General features: G+C 42.6%; 2 protein-coding genes across 4 annotated transcripts in view; both read right to left on the bottom strand.

Annotated features, from left to right (window-relative positions):
- Window positions 1-888: 888 nt before the first annotated feature.
- On the bottom strand, window positions 889-4,002 carry bhlha15 (basic helix-loop-helix family, member a15). Of its 2 annotated transcripts, none has more exons than XM_023809247.2 (2): window positions 3,771-4,002; window positions 889-2,690 (listed from the first exon to the last, which is right to left on the bottom strand). In XM_023809247.2, exon 2 carries the CDS (start codon window positions 2,661-2,663, stop codon window positions 2,115-2,117), a length of 549 nt encoding a protein of 182 aa, XP_023665015.1. In that variant the 5' UTR covers window positions 2,664-2,690; window positions 3,771-4,002; the 3' UTR covers window positions 889-2,114. The 2 variants fall into 2 exon arrangements, with proteins under 2 accessions (XP_023665015.1, XP_023665014.1); XM_023809246.2 differs by having other exon boundaries at window positions 3,850-4,002.
- Window positions 4,003-5,725: 1,723 nt separating this feature from the next.
- LOC111842555 (serine/threonine-protein kinase LMTK2-like) overlaps window positions 5,726-19,288 on the bottom strand; it is a 38,892-nt gene continuing 25,329 nt past the window's right edge. For both annotated transcript variants that reach the window (XM_023809283.2, XM_023809284.2), the window contains exons 8-14: window positions 19,009-19,093; window positions 18,354-18,475; window positions 17,095-17,244; window positions 12,146-15,128; window positions 11,530-11,659; window positions 11,164-11,415; window positions 5,726-7,933 (exon numbers count right to left, since the gene is read on the bottom strand). In XM_023809283.2, the coding sequence (XP_023665051.2) occupies window positions 7,905-7,933; window positions 11,164-11,415; window positions 11,530-11,659; window positions 12,146-15,128; window positions 17,095-17,244; window positions 18,354-18,475; window positions 19,009-19,093 (3,751 nt within the window). In that variant the 3' untranslated portion in view covers window positions 5,726-7,904. The remainder of the gene's footprint in view (window positions 7,934-11,163; window positions 11,416-11,529; window positions 11,660-12,145; window positions 15,129-17,094; window positions 17,245-18,353; window positions 18,476-19,008; window positions 19,094-19,288) is intronic.

Raw genomic sequence — 19,288 nt, 5'->3', positions numbered from 1 at the left:
GTCTGCAGAACTTAACGTCACTGAGTTTATTTGGAATGAAGTGCTTGAAAAGGTGAAGGGTAGGTGGGCAGTTAGTGTAGCTCATTCGTAGGGCCCTTTCCAGCAGTGTTAAAGTGAACCTTGAGTCTTTAACTGATAGGATTCCTAGAGAGTGTGATCAGCCTGAATGGCTGTAAAAGGTGACTATGATGGCAGTTTTGTCAGGAGGTGCCACTTTTGTGTAATAGCCATTTCTATTTTTTTTGTTTTGTATGTAGCACTGATATTGCTTAAATTATAAAAGGACAGCATTTTCTTTAAGTTGTTAAAAATGCTTGACTGTCAGTGTACATACATGCATGCTTACATGCTGCATTCAGGTTTAATGTTAATTTGTAAAAATATAATATTTAACTAGATAAAATTATACATTAAAACAGAAGTAAATAATTATTGGTGCATATGCATGTAAAAAATGTTTTGCATAAAGTAAAACTAGAAGAAAATCACATGTATGAATGTTGTATAAATCTTTCAGTGGTATCAAGGTGCTCCAGATTTGTTTATAACACTTATATATGATTCTTCAAAGGCACTGTCTAGTGGTAATTTTTTTTCCTTTTACAGATTAGATATCTAATGCTCAGCCTTCTGATGATGAAATTAGAGTTTTATTAAAGAATGTCTATCGGCATTTTACAAGTAATGTCACTACCATCAAGGCAAGCTTTAGCAGTCTCCACAATATTGTAGAATTATTAAAACGTTATCCTAAACAAAAAATTATTAAACATACATTGAAGTTGTGAACTGAAAACTAAAGTATATTAGTGACATTTATTCACTCTCCTGATACTCTGACTTTTTACTTGGCAAAAAAAAACTTATCAGACTTAGTAAAACAAATACTTTGATCAGTGAAGCAAGTTCTAACTTTATTAAAGGTGATTCAGTTGCCTTGTTGAAACCTCTTAAAATTCAAGGTTAATGTCAGGCTGTGAGCACTGCATGACCATCTGTATATCGTCCTATTAGCAGAGACCAGGAGCCCCCATTCCTCGTCTTCTGGGGGCTGCATCTACTGTCTCAATCAGAAGTGTTCAGTTTTATGTCAGTAATGTCACAGTACTGAGCTCATTCCTGAACCCAAAGAACAGCAGCGATTCCTAGCATTTCCAAGGCATATTGCCTGGAAGTTGTGATTCCCACAACAATTACAATGGAATATTTTCTAAATGCACTTTTTTCCAGATGCAAAATATCAGATGCCTTGTATTTTGTATGTATCACTGGAATGTTCTTCTATTATGGCATAAAATGGTTCCAAGTAGGACTTCTGGTAAACATTTGGTAAGAAATACTGCCCTAAGAGCATTCCTATAGCTGGTCCTGAGTACGCTCGCAGAGTCAGCACACAGAAAAATGTAAAAAAAAAATAATTTCTTTGAAGGGGGAAAGCTAAACTAACACTCCAAGAAAAACAGAAATTGCAGTCTGGAAAATGTTTGGCCAAAATCAGGATTTGCAACCGCTTTTAAAGACCAGGCATTACATAATTGCTTTTCAGATTATGAATTATGAATAGGTATTTTGAAAAATTTGAAGTTAGTGTATTTTATACATGTTTTGTAAAACTTGCAACATTCATAACATAAAGTATATGGTGGTAGAATTAAAAAAAAAAAAAACACTGTAGAGTACAGCATATTCTTCAGGAAATATGGCACCAAAAACTAGGCACACAAAACAACAGGATGTTTTTGCTGACATCTATTAATACCAACAAACTATTCATTTAAGTTAAAGTACCTTCTATCACAGATTTCTATAGTTTTAAAATACAAACATCACCATATTTATCAGAGCACATTTTCTTCTCAAGCCTTGCACTACTTACATAAAGCAGAAGAATTCTTTGGCAGAATTGTATAATTAAGCAGCAAAAGAGCAAATATGCAAAATATATATATATGGGCAGAAGAATAAGTTTGAGTCCTTAACGTTCCTGTTCCTCCCAGAATCCCTTTAGACCAGCTGGAAAAAAAAGATTCATATCATTCAGCAAACAGCTGAGTTTCTGTTTTCCTGTTCCTGACCTTGGAGGGTACATGTGGCTGCACAAACAGTCCATGGGGCTATCTGCCCTGGCTCAAGCTGTGGATCTGGCTGAGGTACCTGGACAAGCATTCCTCGCCCTCCTCCTCCAGGTGCTGCCTATAGCTCTGCAGAAGCTTGGATGCGTTGACCTGGGCTTGACTCTCCCCGTGTGGCAGGCAGCCACCCGACATGCCCAGAATGATGGTGGTGAGAGCCTTGATGTAGTTTTTGGCAAGTGTGAGGGTCTCGATCTTGGAGAGCTTCTTTTCAGTCCAGACGTGCGGGATGACCTCGCGTAAGGCCTGGAAGGCATTGTTCAGCTTGTGCATCCTCTGTCGCTCCCTCTCATTGCTCTCTAGCCGTCGCACGTTCCGTTCCTTCGTGCCCCCGTGTGGCCGCCGGCGTCTGGAGCCTGCCGCGGTGCCCCTGTTCTCCCTCCTGGAGCCCCTCCAGGACCTGTCAAGCCGCAGAGATGCCTCTGAGCCTTCGTGTTCACTGCAGCCAAGCTCATTCTCCAGCTGGAAGTCCGGCTCCGGTTCGCTCCAAGGCTGCTGACTGCGCTTCGCGGCTTTCCCCTTGGACTTCATCGTGCCACCTTCACGTCTTCGCTGGACCTGTAATCATTGCTTATTGTCAGCAGGGGGAGCACTCCAGTCAAGACTGTGCAAACCTGGCCACTATGCCCAAACACGGCACAGGTGCCTATGTGTGTAAATGATATTTTTAAAAGTATTACACAAGTATTACACAAAGATTAATAATAAATTATTTTGTCTATTTTTAGTATTAACTATAAATATATGTTCTAGAACTTCTAAAATTGCTTGTAACTATAGTTAAGATTACATTCAGTTCATTTCAATAGTTTTGTGTAGCACTCTGCACCATTCGGCTATCCCAAAATGCTCTGAGATTTAATAAACCAGTTTTGCAAAATGGCATGACAATAAATGTCATGCAGTAAAATTCGCAATAGGGAAAAAAGACAGAAGTAAAACGTTTTGTAGGCGTCAATCTCCCCTGCGAATTAATAAAATAATGCGAAAATCTTTTACCCTAGGGTAAAAACTTGAACCGTAATATCTAATCGTCCTCTGTAAGAAAAGACCTTAATGTATTTTTTGCAATCTGCACTCCTTATCTGAGGTATTTGAGATAAGACCAAATTCAAGGTTATTCTAAGAAATAGTAAATTTGCAAGGTACCGTGCTGTAAAGTTACATCTGTCAATGTAATGGCTTTTCAATTTAAATAGGTTTAAATAGGGTTTACAGATTTTAATTATTAATATGCACTCAAGCGGAACATTTATATGAAGGCTTAATTTAGAACAGACTGGGATCCTGCAATTCAAACACAACATGTTTGCAGCAAATAAACTGTCACATCTGTCCCTCTTTTCTTAGTCGTAGAAAAGCAGAAATTACTAGTAAAACAACAAAGATGTGTGGGTTTATTTTATTGCTAAATCTTTAGACTACTCATTCGTCTTAAACCAAAGTTTAAAAAAGCAAAAAATGTGATAATTTCATGATACTGGAGTGATACTAATCACTGATAATCAGGCAATAATTTAAAGTGCACAGCACAAGTGCTCCAAATTCAACTAACATTACGCTTCTCTAGAAATGGCTTAATTTTTTTTTTATTACTGGCAAGACTAGACTACGTAGTCATCCACGACAGCATGTTACCTTAAAATGAAATTCGTCTTCTTTGAAACAACTGCAGGCTAGGAGAGTGATGTTGCGATGTAAAATGCGTTCCACTTACCCGTAAAAATAAAATGAGTTGGAATTTTTAAAAAAAGATATGAACTGTAGTAAAAAAAAATAGTTAATAATAACTGCTTATCTCAGCCTCAGTACCCGGAGACAGACAGCCGCCCAGCGAGAAAGGAGCAGTAACTGTTTCGGTGCGCGTACCTGTTGCTTGGGGAAGTACACGTGGCGCTCGACCGGCCAATGGCTGCGCCTCTCAGCTTTGACAGCAGCGCCCGGTGCGGCTGACGTCCGTCGCCACAAGACCGATTCAGTCGTATTTTACCTCCTGAAAGTGGCAGTCAATAAGAGCGACGTGTCTATTTAAAGGCGCGGACTCATGTTCTGTCAAAGCCTAGATGGATCTTTTCAGAACCAGTTTTTAATTAGATATCTGAATTTAGTGCGCATAGGCAAGGTTTTAACTGAGTACATTGGAGATGTATTGTTTTATTTTGTTTAATGTAAATGCGTTTTTTTTGTTAAACCAAAAACAATAGTATGTAGGCTACTAGATTCTGTCCGTATAATTAACTGAAGAAAACACATTGAAGCCGCAATTATAAATGTCCTGATTCTAAAAACGGCATTGTTCCACACATCTGGTACGATGCATTCGATAATATTACATTTCCCCGTATATTTACCAACAGGGCCTTACACGTTTCAAGCAGGGAGGGCTTGTAAACGAAAATAATAAATAAATAAATATTGGTTATTTAATGCCAGACAGTTTCGGGGTGAGTTTAAGTCATGGACTCAAGTGCCTTATGAAATAGTAACTTATGATTATGTTAAAATATACTGTCGATTAACTGGTGTAGATTAATAATCAATATAAAAGTGGGGCTACTGTGAATCCACTTTGCCTACAGAGCCTTGTTGCAAGAGCGTTTCACCCTCTTAAACTTATTCAAATATTTGCATATGGGCATTTGCATTACAGCTGGGTGTTGCCTGTACTCACAATACCTGTGGCTTTACAGCATCTAAGAGGATTTAGATATTTATATTTGGACAAGCACCTTAAGGTCTACGGAACAGCTTGAGAAAAACTGGAACAGCCCCAACACCCAACCCCATGTCAAAGAGATAAACAGGCAGGAAGACCCACCTTGGTATCCATATGACCACAACAGAAAAGCTGGGTATGTTAAAAGCTGTGTAAAGGTCCTGATCACAGACAGAGGCGTTACACACTGAGCCCCTCAACCACCTCTCAAAGTTATACATGGGCCCCGGTAGCAGAGGAGACCCAGTTAGTGTCATCCCCGGTCATCAAATTTTACAAATTGCCCCTTTTGATAAGACAACCACTCAAAATTTGCAACAATTAAACGTCACCCCTCACCCCTCTAGGTTGGCAAATTTAACCGTCGGGCCCCCTGCTGTGAGACCTCTCCTCCGCCCCTGAATATCCCTAACCCTAGCAGACTCCCAACCCTAACCACAACCACAGCCCAAGCCAAAAGCTAACCCTAACTCCAGCCCCACCCTAATGCAAACCCAAATCCTGATGCTAACCCTAACCCCCAGCCCACCCTGTTAATCCTTGTCCAATAGTCATTGTTGTACTTTGATGTGCAGCTGTTTGACCACTCGAGATGCTACAATAATATCTGTCGTTGAACTTCAGTGAATTCCCAGTTCATTACTCCAGTCAATACCTCCACAGTGTCAAACAACTCTACCACTTGTCCAGAAGCTCCACAAAATCATTTACAAAAACTAATCTTTCATCGGGTTGAATAAACTATACATTTGCGCTTTATGGACTTTGGATTGAGTCAAAACTAGAACAAAATGCAGTGGGCATTTCTTAAATCGTAACGTTTGGGGGGGGGGGGATGCACATATAACAGGGGAAATAAACACTAAGAGTTTGTGAATGGAATATAAAAGGCATTTTTTATTTATTGTTAATATTAAATAACCATGTTGTACTTAAATTTCAACAACACGTGTTTGAATCAACATGACGTAAAAATACCACTTCATTAAATGTACAGCTTCAGGGATAGAGTCAGCTGATTTTTTTTCTACCACAATTTAATAATTATACTGAAATGTGTATTATTACTCATTAAACAAAATGCCTAAGACTTCATTACATCACTCCCAATTTACAGACATCGTCAACATTTACAGTATTTACATTAGCAAAATTTAACAATAAGTTACACTTCAAATGTGCAAGGTGAAGCAATATTTACAGAATAACTTAAATTTTCAAGTCAGGCTGGAGCACAGGTTGTTCTTATTGCAAACTTTTGTACATAAAAACCATAAATAAACAAGGACATTTATTTGTGATGCACAAAAAAATGGAGATTCAGAACCATTCACTTGAATCTTTGGGATCCCTTCTAAATTCCATCATGAGAACCAAGACAGACAGACCCCCTGCTACTAATCCTCTACTTCATCTGGACAAGCTAGTTAATGATGGTGACAACCAATCACATTAGGCAGCTCACCTTGCCTTATGATTGGATGGTAAAATTATTTAAAGTTTGAAGAAAAAAAAAACAGCTGCTCACATTATTTTAGGACCAATCATCTTTAATGTCCCACTTTGACGCTGTATTGCCATTAGCCCATATTCATAATCTGCTGGCTATTATATCCCCCCAGATGCATTCAAGAATCAAATAAATACTGTACCTGTTTCAGACATTCAGTTAAAAATACTTTCGACCTCTAATAGGGTTTTAGAGGAACAAATTGCAGAAGTACCATGGAGACCATGAACCTTTGCTTGCAAAACAGTTGCACATTATCAACACTTCATATCAGACAGAGAACTTTACTCGTTATTGCAGCTTCTTGGCAAGTCCACACAGTTGCTGCTTAGCTTATGTGGTTTTCAGAGTTTATATAAAAATTCATTCACAAAAAACTAAAGCGTCTCAAACTGAACGTTTCTCTTTCATGTCTACTTCACATTACACTCTAAACGGTCAGATCAAGTAGATCCAGTATTGTGGCATTTCAGAGAAATGCTGTCTGCCATTCAGTGGGCCGTGCGAAGTACAATGGCACAAGGAGAGACGGGCAGCTTCACAAATGACAGTATCTCCTCGTTTCTTTCTCACCTTCATCTGAAACCAATGCAATCACACACACAACACAATGAACGTTGGCAGAGAGGACCAAGTGTCATCATCTAAATGCTGCAAGAGTACAAAAAGTTGCTAACTCCAAAAAATAAAACACAGATTTCTGCAGAAATCTTAGTTTGCTTAGTTTGCTCCCATTGTTAATGTCTGTCTTTAGCTCAGAGCATGTGTGGCACCGGCAAGGAAAATCACCCCCTTGAGAGGCATGTCTTGCTGAGGCTAATCTTGAGTCTATGTAAATGAACGTGACCCATGCCGTTATATGTAACTGCTACCTTGAATCACTGCTGTCAACATGAGAGATGGCGTGACCATTGCCATGCAATGCAACTGCAAAAAAACAAGACAAAAGGTCTTTCTGCCGAGCACTGGACTAGCAACCCAAAAGATGTTCTGAGAAACATCTGTAATTTGCAAGGAGAACTTTGAAACCAAATAGTCCGCTTATACCCCTCTTCATAAGTTGATTAGCCAGTACAAATTAGACTCGTTAGTAGATTTGTTTTAAACAAATGTACCATGTGCATTGAATTGAACCGCATCTCCAAATAGCACTCAGGGCCAAAAAAAAGATTATCTTTAATATTTTCAGTCACTGCGGCAGAACCACTAATGTGACGACAGTGACAGCACAGCTACTAGTGAGGACGACATTTAGAAGCTAACAGGGAGTTTGCTTTGTAACAGAAAATAAAAGGATATGAGTTGTACTAGCTGGTATTGCATGGCGCTTACAGTGGCGCTTACAGGCATGACAGGCATGACAGGCATGACAGGCATGACAGGCACGGAGAGCGAGGAGCTTTGCTGTGGGCGGCCCTTCACACGTCATCCTTACAGCACTCTGTGCAGAAGAGCAGCACTGCTAGAGATCAGCATCTATATGATGGCTGTTAAAGTACAAAGTTGTACATCTTGCAGTAAATTTTGAGGTCCACTTCCTCCACACTTAATCCTTGTCCCCATCTTCACTGCTCCCTAGAATAAAAAGATAAAATGAGACAAACCACATTATGTAACGGCAATATCATAATAGAGGTATTTTGTAAGAGTTCGTCTTTGTCATGGTATTAAACTTCTTTTTTATTTGTATCCAAAACGTTCTGCTTCAGGTTGACCATTAACGATACCATCCGTTTGATGTGACCTTCAGCATGGTCTCGGATGTGTAACATTATCTTTGGAGGCTTTTCCAGAGAAGGGTGGAAGGCACACCTGCACGGCTCCCAGGGAGGGTCACGATCACCAGCCAGCTTAACCAGTAAAACTCCACGCTACTTCCCTTCCCCTTGCCATGACTGGAGTGGACTACAGGGACATCTCTAAGTACACCTGGCAGGCACACATGCTTCAGACGTTACCCATGGTATGTGACTGATGATTACATTGCCCTCAGCCTTGGTCCATCATGTCAAGGTCCATTTATTTATTAAATGCCACCCCTGACTCTTTGGTCAAAACGTCCAAAGGGAATGTTATACATTTACAACGTGGCTACTGTGTGCCGCTGCAAGCATTTGGTGTTTTACACCTTCTGCAAATGGCACTGCAAACTTTCCCATTCAAAAAAGAACAAATGGAATACAATTCTGAGCAAACTGGTCATGTACCTCCCTCCCGCCATTCACACCAGTGCAAACACACATTTACACACATATTACGCACAAGGTACTTAGAAAAAGGCAAAAACTAATGTGTTTATGTATTTCTTAGCGGCATGTATATATTCATGAAGCTTTATAACAGAGGTAACAGTTGAGGAACTGCTAGTTGTTTTATCACATTACTTACTACATAGAACTTATCGTTTATAACTACAAGAACTTACCCAATGTGAATTTACAGAAGTGGTTAAGACACCAGGACTGTGATGATAACTCCCAAAAGCAGAGGCCCTGCCCTGGTGCCCCAATGACAGACCTCACCTGAACCGTGGACACAGCTGTTCACATACAAAGCGAGGAGCTGCATGCTTCACCCTGGCTGTGAAACGAGGTCTGAACACATGCTGGCGAACGGCAGACGGTGTCACTGCATTAAGCTGATCTTACACACTGCATGCATGACAGGGCACTTTCAAAACTTCAAGTTTTGATCTAAACCGGCAAGTTTCGCTCTAGCTTGCTGGAGCTATTATTATCATTTTGCGAATGATCGCTTTCAGAATAAGGCTTGTCCGTCAGAGAAATAACCACTTTCCTGGCACCAATTTTACTAGCAATTAAAAAAATGTCTTAAACACAGCTTAAATGTAGCTATACGGCTGGTTCTGCACAGTACAGCCACAGAAGGGCAGGTACTGGGACTGAGGGCGGCCTGTCCTTCTGGCTGCGGACCCAAGGTCAGAGCCAGGAGACGGCGAGCTGCAGCTGCCATGGGGTAACCCTCACTGCCTGCCACAGCTGTCCGAAAGACTCGCACCCCACTCAGCACCCACACCAAGGCCACGCCCCCCCCCTCCCCGCCACACTCTAGGCTTCTCCACTCTACTCGTCTCATGTGTGTTTCACCATGAAGCCATCAGAGCTGGCTGGTGTCAGACCGCAGGGTGAGAGCTGTGCGTGAAGGGTGTCGCCCCCCCCCCCCCCCCTCGCAGAGACTGCTCCCGTTTAATGGAGACGTGGAAATCACAAAGAGGGTTGCCAGATACGTGCACACACCCACCCCGCTGGGCACACTGACGTCAGCACCCCCCCCCCTTTAGAGGGTCTGGGGCAGTGGGGGTGGCCAGCAGATGCCTCGGGAGCGTCACAGCTGTTAGTGAGGTGGAGTGTGGGGGGGGGGGGGATTCGTTTTGCGATGCAGCCCATTAAACGCTGACTCATATGAAATCGTAAAAAGGGCATGTTGCAGCTCACTCTTTCCATGAGCCCATGGGGGGGGAGGGGGGGTTAAAGTGAGCCCCCCTGTGTCATCCTGACAATAGGGGCCAGAAGTGTGGTGCCCAAGGTCCCACTGAGTCCTCCCCACACAGGATTGCCATGGGAGCTAAACCCTAACCTTCTCTTCCACCCCAGAGCATCTGCTGCTTAAAGCCAAGATGAAAGGTATGATTACATTACAAACAGGGAAATTCAATGAAAAATAGTTCTTCCCCCATCTGGTGCTAATTTTACATCCTTTCAAAAATAAGTGCTATCAGATTTTAACAGATGCTGAGTGCAAGACAAAAGGAAACCTACTGATTACATTTATTAGGTAAAATTAATTGCACTCCCTCCTCAGTTATAACTGTGGTTTTACGTTTTATTCCTGAAAAACCTTTTACGGGACAGTCAATCCTAGGAAGATTCGGTACCACACCGTTTTGGACAGCACAGCACGGCTCATACAAATGGAAATGTCGATAAGTTTTTTCTTGTTAGTTTTTTTTTTAATGTCCTTTGACATAATGATGTACTTCTAGAATGTGTGGGCTGAATATTTCATTCTGATGGTAAAGACCAAAGACTGATGGGTATTCAGCAAGCCAGGCCCAGAGCAGACCTGTTTGCAGACATTTTAAACAACCTTATTTACTCCTTCCTTGAGGATTTGTTCACAGGGCGATGACTGTAAAGGTTGACACTTGAAGACTGCAAACCGAACAAATCAAAGTGCCACAACTTGCTTCAATTTTCCCCTTCTTAGATTTCCTCTATAGGTTACTACAATCCACAGAATCATGAATGAATTCAATGTGGTAACTGCAAAAGTGTTCTTGTTAAGTAATATGAACCAAATGAAATGGACTACAGAGTAAAAAAACGAAAGACACATCCGGAAAAGCAGCTTTTCTTACATAAATTAATGGGTACAGGGGCAGCTGCACACACAGCACCGGCCAGATGGACATCTGTTTGAACATTAATATGTATATGTGTAAGCATGTATATATTATATTGTGAGGACCAAATGTCCCCACAATGAGATAAAAACCTGTTATTTTGACCTTGTGGGGACATTTTCTTGGTCCGAGAAACTGAGTTTTATGAAAATCTGTGCCTGCAATGAAAAAAACTAAAAAGTTGTGTATTTTGTTTGGTTACTAATGGTTAAGGTTGTCATTGTTGGGATTAGGGTTTGCCCATAGAATCACGTGTGTCTGTGTGTGTGTGTGTGTGTGTGTGTGTGTGTGTGTGTGTGTGTGTGTGTGTGTGTGTGTGTGTGTGTGTGTGTGTGTGTGTGTGTGTGTGTGTGTGTGTGTTTTCCCATCAAGCGTCCCCCACCTTCTTGCTCCATGTCAGAGTCCGTGAAGTGGGTGAGGGAGAATCTGGCCATGTTGGAGGGAGACACGGAGAAGCGAGAGTAGGAAGATGGCGGAGTCCAGATCTGCTCCCCAGGACGGCTGGGAGGTGGAGGGGAAAGGCAGCGGGAGGGTGGTGAGGCAGTTGTTCTGGATGCAAAGAGGTGATTGGCTGTCCTGGCAAGGAAGGCGGGCTCTGGCAAGGTGAAATCATCATCCCATTCGAAGCCACCACCTGAGAAGCCAACAAAGACTCTAGTTACAAGCACAACTAGCAATGGTGAAACAGGGCACGGCCAGGACACGTGCGCCGTGATCGGTATGACAGTGCCTCGCACACGTGCCTCACCTTCTTCATCAGTGGAACTCTCTGAGCTGGTGAGCCTGCTCAGAGAGCTGGAGGGGGACCCCGCGGTGCTAAACTGTGGGCCGGAGCCTGCTACCGACGTATGGTCACCAAGCTCCTTGGTGGGTGTGTCCTGAAAGCCACCATTACATCATGGTCAAATGTGCCGTTAATCAGACTGCCAAAGGGGTGAGTTTTGGGGGGGGGCGGGGGAGACATTCTGCTACTCACCAACACAAGCTTATGGACTGCTAATCAACAGCAAAAGTTTATTGCATATAATATTAAAGATATGCACTGAAACTGATATGAAACTAGTTAGTTATAGGTTTCATTGGGCAACAGAGGTGTTCAATAAAGTGTTAAGGAGAGATTGCCACTGATTGGCAAGTTTGTTTGACAACTAAGTCAGAGAAAATAGATGCGTCACCCTACACTGGGCAAAAATTGCTTTGTACATCGACACTGAATGAGTCTGCAAGACTGTAATGGAGCAATTAAAATGTATGATTAACTTCATTCAAATTGTCTGTATCTAATAACACAGTCATTTGATTGAATTTGTGGTCTGCTTATATATATTTTGCAGAAAATGTCTTTTCCACAGCCTGTCGATTACCTGGTCAAAGAGGTAAACTGTGACATCATCAAAGAAGGACACCGTCTTTGTCCTAAGGTCATCATCTGAGCCTCCTATCTGCGAAGGTCTGGGGGTGATCGCTGAGGTTGGTTTCAGGAGGCCTCTGAGGCTGCAGGCCTCATTGCCATCAGTGACAATGACAGGTACCCTGTGACCAGCATCATCCTCACTGTCAGAGCTGGTCGCAGACCGCTGGTAGATGTGTGCGTTTCCATCGTCCGAGTCATCACTGTTCTCATCCTCCTCATCAGCATCGGCACTGTCCTCCAGCCCACTCGCCACTGACAGGCTGTCCAGCTTACCCAAGTATCTTCCCTCAGTATCAGGTTCCTTCAGCCTGGGTGCATCTCCCACATTATCTAACCTTGAGTTCACAGCCAACAGGAAAGATGTGGCATTTTTAGGCTGCTCAGACTGTGATGTGTATTCGTACAAGCAAGCTGTCACTCCATGGGCATCGTCTGTTCCTGTTTCATCATAAAAACATACAAATGAATCACCCTTTGTGACAAGGTCTGTCTCATTTTTGCTTTGGATAAGCAATGAGTTAGGCTGCTTGATAGCAGCTTCTGAAGCATCCATCTGAACATTAGTGTGGAACTGCTGTTCCTCCATCTCAACAACTTTCTCAAGAGGAGGAGTTTTTCCAATACAGGTGTCAGTTGCTCCAGCAGAAGTGCGGAATGGAAGAATGGAGTCATTGAGCAACCTGTCTGGTTCAGAGTCATTATCTGAGAAGTAAGCAGAATCACGATAGCTCTGCTGGCCACTGCACTGGAGCTCATGCTCAGGTTCAGCAGGAGTCTTTTCAACGAAGGCTTCTCCTTTATCTTGCAGAGCATCCAGCATCCTGTCTGCCGCTGACACTAAAATGTCTGGGGAAGGCTGCAAACCTATCACAGGGCTTCCTTCAGCTGCAGTATCTTGGATGGTGGGCTGGGAACTCCATTCTGGAGATTCCACATTCTCTGTTTCATAACCACTGTCAGCCGTTTTGTAAACAGGCTGAGGTTTCTCAGAGGCAGTGCTGTTGAGCACCTCGGTTGAACCCAGCAGAATGTGCATATTCAGAGAATCCATGGAGTCTGGAGTCACCAAAGAATTTCCACCAAAGAAAGTCCTCAAAATGGCTGGAATATGGTTGTCGAGAAGACTATCTTGGTTTGTCTGGTCCAAACATGGTGGAGAAATTTGTAGTGAAGGTTTGTCAAGAGGCAAGTTATTTCTATCAAACTTCTGCAAAGGCTCGATCATGCTGCAATCTTTAGCGTGCGACAGTTCAGATGCTACGTTATGTAAATTGTTTGAAATTTTCCTAACGGCACTGCCCGCTGAATAGTTAGCAGTACCCCCTACTTCATGATCACTGTACAGCACCCTTTCTGAACCTTGTGAAGGAGGTGAAATGAAGTTACACTTTGCAGAGTGTTTGGTGTCTGCTGAGCACACATCCCCCGGAGATGCTCCAACACTTCCTACCAGGCTCAACTTCTTGGCAGCTGTGACCATAATGTCATTAATGACATCCTGACAGAATACAGCTGACTGCCCAAGGTCAGAGGGACGTAGATGGAGCTCAGAAGTTTCAGCCAGATCAGGTAGAGCAGAGGTAGATGTAGAGTCAAGGGTAAAGCCAATGCCGGATTCTGAGGAATGCAACGGATCATTGGAAGAGCAAATGTTGAATTGGAGCTGGTCTTGAAAGGTTTCTCCTGTAGCCAGTGTACTTGAAGGCACCAGTGACTCACTTTTTGCTAAATCCTTTAAATCCTGATTTAGAAAGTTCAAAAGTTTATCCTTTGGAGAAAGAACGTTCTCAGGAGATTCTAAAAAGCATGCAATCTTACTACTTTCACCTGAATCCATTTCAGCACTACCATGGATTATATTTTCAGGAATGCAGCTAATACCAGCCCCTAAAATGTCTTGACCCAGATCCCTATGTTCTACTGATGAACACTGCTTCTGCTTCATCAGACACTTCTCATGGAGAATAAAATAATTATCTATAGGTGTGTCTTCAGTAAGATGTATCAAATCTGAATCCTCACTTACGTTCTTGGAGCAAAATGTCTGCTGATCGTCTCCTGAAAATGAACTACTATCAATTTTCCTCTGATCAGTACTCTCTAAAGAAGCCCAGGTTTTGGCATTAAGATTTAGCAGTTTGGGAGTATCCCTATTCCAGGAAGCCGTGTCTCTGTGTTTAGAACTAGTTCCATGGAACATGTTTGCATGATGGGGGCTTTCTGGGTCACTGGATGACCATTCCTGGCTCTCCTGCAGATTGGAATCCTTAGAGTCGATACTGGCATCAAAAAAATCATGGTCAATGCTGCTGTCACCCAAGAGACTACTCTGTAAGACCAGATGTTGCTTCTCGTTTTTAGCCAGTTCCAAGTCTTCACAAGTGTCTAGAGCAACAGAGCTGTCATCTACCTGAAACTTGTGCATCCCCGGCTTCTCCAGCTGTATGTAGTGCTGCTTCTGAGTCTCTGCTGTTTTATGCACATTGGCACCAATGCTGGTTAGCTCAGAAAGGGTTCCATGGCTCCCTACTTCTGCAGCAGACATTGATGAGTGTGGTGGGCTTAAATGTAAGAGTGGGAAGAACATATTGCGGTAGTTGAGGGTGGTGTCCACGACCCCGCGATCATGACTGTAATGGTCATGCTTGGCCGCCTCCCACACATACTCAAAGTTGAGGCCTCGGCTGGTCTCTGTCACCGTGAGCACCTCGTCCCCTCCCCCGTCGGCAAACTGTCTGAGGATGGGGAAGGACGACTGGCTCGCGGGAGCTTGCCGGTTGTAGGAGTTGGGCTTGAGGGCACTCCAGCGCTGCTCAAAGTCTTCCTCAGTTTCTCGCTGACCCTGCATACGGAGATATGTGAGCAGACGGTGCAGCTCCTCTGCTGTGGCCCTTCTGGCTGGTGGGAGCCAGCAAAACTGCAGCACCTCATACCTGAAGAGAGGATGGCACGATTAGCCGAAAACCGTGGCACGATCCTGTCACAATAACAGTGACTAAAGACCCCAATCATTCTGCAAAAGCACTTTTCTCCTGCCTCCCTCACTCCAAAGGGAATGCAAAGCATTCAGATCACCAGATGCACAAAGTTTGCACTCTACTGCCAAAAGACTACCATGCAGCCATTAAACTTTATATTATAATGCGTGTCTGTCATAGTGTATGTGTACGTATGAGGATCTGCAGTCTTTTTTGGGTCCACTACAGAACAAATCTCTGGGCTTGTGGTTGTATTTAAGCCCAGTGTTACTAAAGGTCTACAGCAAGCAGTTCATTGCTAAATACAGCATCCAACACATTTTACACACCTGAAACACAGACGTCAGCTTATGTATTCTGGGATAATGCACACTTTTTATCTACCATGCTTATTATGACAGGAAGCATGGAATGTATTGATTTCCTAAGAATATTCTGAAATTAAAAACTACCTTTTTCATAAAGTAAAACTTACCTTACAATCAGTTATGAGGAAGTAAATACAATACTGTTTACCTTTGTTAAAATGCATACACTGATTGTGATTACATTTTAGACTAGCTTTATTTTACAGTACATTTTATTCACTCTAAACCTAACTTAAATAATCACAAAACAGAATGTACAACCCCGTTTCCAAAAACAGTTGGGATGCTGTGTAAAATGTAAATAAAAACAGAAATTAATAATTTATAAATCATATAAACCCATATGTAATTGAAAATAGAACAAAGACAACATATCAAATGTTGAGAACGAGAAGGACTGTTTTATGATAAATATCTGCTCAATTTGAATTTGATGCCAGCAAGACATTTCAAAAAAGTTAGGATGGGGCAACAAAAGAGTAGAAAAGCTGTGTAATGCTAAAATAAAACACCTGGTTGAACACCTCACAACTAATTAGGTTAATTGGCAACAGGTCAGTAAGATGATCGGGTATACGAAGAGCCTCCCAGAGAGGCAGAGTCTCTGTGCAGTGAAGATGGGGAGAGGTTCAGCACTCTGTGAAAGGCTGTGTAGGCAAATAGTGCATCGACTTAAGAATAATGTTCTTAAATTAACTTTCTTGGAAACAGGTTTGTACAAATCTGATTAATAAGAATTTTCTCTTACAGAAACAGCTAAGAATTCACACCATTATTACAGAATCTTTCCCTCGTCCGCAAGTCAGTAAATATTGAAACTGTGCTGTACATCACCATGTACGCAATAGGAAATATTCCCCTCTTTAGTCACCAGGCAACCTTAAAAAGAGGGACCAAAGGAAGAAGCAAAGAGGAGCTGACTCACTGGGTACTGTGACGGAGATGGAGATGAACCTCCCCCCCCACCCCACCACACACACACACACACACACACACACACACACACGCACCAACATACACACACACACACACACACCAACATACATACAGACACACACATACATAAGTGTCTTCTAGAAAAACTTGTAAATATAAATTAAATTAAATGGAAATTAAAATATAATAAGTATAGAATATCAGGCCAGAAATACAGGAAGTTAAGTGACTTTGTCTCACAAAATGTGTCTAAGTAATTCAGGCTCTAAATCATCATGTCGTTATATCAGGTGAAATGCAAATGCCGCAGATTAATGACAACAGCTGCTGCTTTAATGACCCACGTACTATGTACTCTATGAAAATTCAGCCCAGATGAAAAAACAAACACGGAAAAATATATGTCTACGTGCAATTTAAATTTATTGGAGTTTTAGGAGGACTTGCACTACTTGAAATGCTGAAGACAAATCATTTGTGTGCAGGGGGTATAAAATTATACCTTCCTCCCAAAAATATCACCATTGATCATTGACGGGGCTGTCTAATGCGCGAGCTGGTATACGCACAAACACGGACGCACGCGCCGTTTATCTATTCATTGAAAACAGGCTCACCATCTGTCAGAGTACGGCAGCTCCAGCTGTGGCTTGCAGAGTTTAATCTGCTGCTCCTGTATCACGTGGATTAGCACGTCTCTGTCGGGCAGGTGTGCGTAGGGCTGGGCGGCACGCTCCAGCAGCTCCCACAGCGTCACCCCCAGGGCCCTGCGGACACACCATTCGCTGTTCTTCCCGTTCGGACGTGACCCGCCCTCCCGCCCAGCCCACTAAACAGGCCTGGGAGGAAACGCCACTCCGCTCTGACCTAAATCCTCCAGCACACATTAGCACATTAAGAGAATTCATGTTTAATCAGTGTTTAATCAGTAATTATAATGACCCGCTGCTAAACCCTCAAGCGCTCAAAGAAATGTCTCCCGCTGACATCACCGTTAATGTGCTACTGAACACAGCCTGCCTGGAAAACACTTGTCTGGGATACTTTCATTCATGCACTTGTGGAACTCCGTTCATCATGCCATTTGCTTATAGCAGTAAAATTTGGTTATGAGCGTGAGTTTAAGCCTCTCAAAGTTAAAATCAAATGTGTGGGATTGAGAAAACATTAGGAAGCAGATGCCTTAAACAGCTCTTCCATTGTCAGGAGAAGTTTCCGAAAGAGAGCCCTGAAATGTCAGCTTCACCTGGCAGAGCAGACAGGAAGCCTCATCTGGAGCAGTGTGTAGACTGCAGATGCTCTGCCGAGGTGTGCGCTCTGCGTTTGCCAACTCCTTTAAATAACCATATTCATGGTTCTTTTTTAACTGGTTTGTAGAACCCCACAAATCCCAGTCAAATTTGCCAAGTGAATTTAAGGGAGAGATTTTGGCATTTTCTTAATGGCAACTTATAAGGGAAATAAAAGTTTCAGAAAACAGTCCAGTTACCAAATTTTTGCTGTTGCCTATACTCAGGCCTAGCTCAGGGAAAGGGGGTTTGTAGATTCAAATGAGCAAGAGTGAGATCAGATTCCACAACTGAAAGGGTATAAATCTAAGTGCTGAAACAAAAAGTTTATCATTATTAACATAAGGCTTCTGTTTATGAGCAACACTCACATTATGCTGTGTGCCAAAACATTAAGTGTTTGTGGAAACATTAATAGACTCTGTTAGAACATATTCAGAAGTCATAAGAATAAGTGCATGTCTCATTCAGCCGTAACTGCTCAGTAATTTACATAATACTATGGAGCCTCCACTTCCACACTGCAGTTGTTACAGGAGACAACAGTCCCAGGCAGGCTGAAGCAGCAGGTGCGGAGAAGGTCCTACCACACGTTGCCCGCCTTGGTCTGCTTCTCCATGAGCACCGTGCCATGGAGCTCCGACAGCAGCTCCGGGGCCATCCAGCGCAGGGGGATTGCAGACTCCTCTTCAGTAGTGATATAGTCCTCCTGTGCAAGACAGGGGGCATCAATAATTCACTAACAAAGGGACCCCCCAAGTGACCCCATTTCATGCAAACCCCTCTGCTACCGTAAACAGCAGGCACAAATCGCAGATGTGGCAATTCCTGATGACATCACACTTTAACCGGATTACAGGAAGTGTGACGGTGAGGCTGAATAGACAGTCTCTCAAATCAGGCCCACAGCTTCAAATCACCTGTTTAACCTCACAAACGGAACTGCTGTTATTGTACACCTCCTGTTATCTTATTTATATTTCCCTATATTGTGTTTATTTATTCGTCCTTGTACAATACTGTTTGCACTTTGTCCTGAGGTTTGCACTCTGCTTTTGCATCTGTGCGCTTGATGTTCCTGTGTTGCTGAATGCAGACCAAACAGCATACCAACTAATCAACCTATCTATCTATCTATCTATCTATCTATCTATCACATGACATGCTGAATCAAAATATTCACCCCACAGACTGACCATTAACAATCACATACAAAGACAATGGAACACCGTTAAAGCCTACCTTGTACTTTGAGGGGCCTATTCCGTAGTCCCCGATTTTTACCGTCAGATCTGTGGTGATGAAGCAGTTCCGCAGGGCCAGGTCACTAGATGATGAAGAGGAAGAGTAGGACAGAAAAATAATAAAGGCAGGGCAGCCTGAGGTCAACACTAATATTACTACATGCCTCTAATACTTGCTTTCACAATGAACTGTGTGTCTAAAATGCAGGCTGATGAAAAATAAAACAGAGGAGTCAGACTGCCCTAAGGAATGCAGCCTGTCCTAAGGAGATCAGCCT

Source organism: Paramormyrops kingsleyae, chromosome 5, assembly GCF_048594095.1.
Source record: "Paramormyrops kingsleyae isolate MSU_618 chromosome 5, PKINGS_0.4, whole genome shotgun sequence".
Taxonomy (NCBI): Eukaryota; Metazoa; Chordata; class Actinopteri; order Osteoglossiformes; family Mormyridae; genus Paramormyrops; species Paramormyrops kingsleyae.
This window is presented reverse-complemented; position numbering and strand designations above follow the sequence as displayed.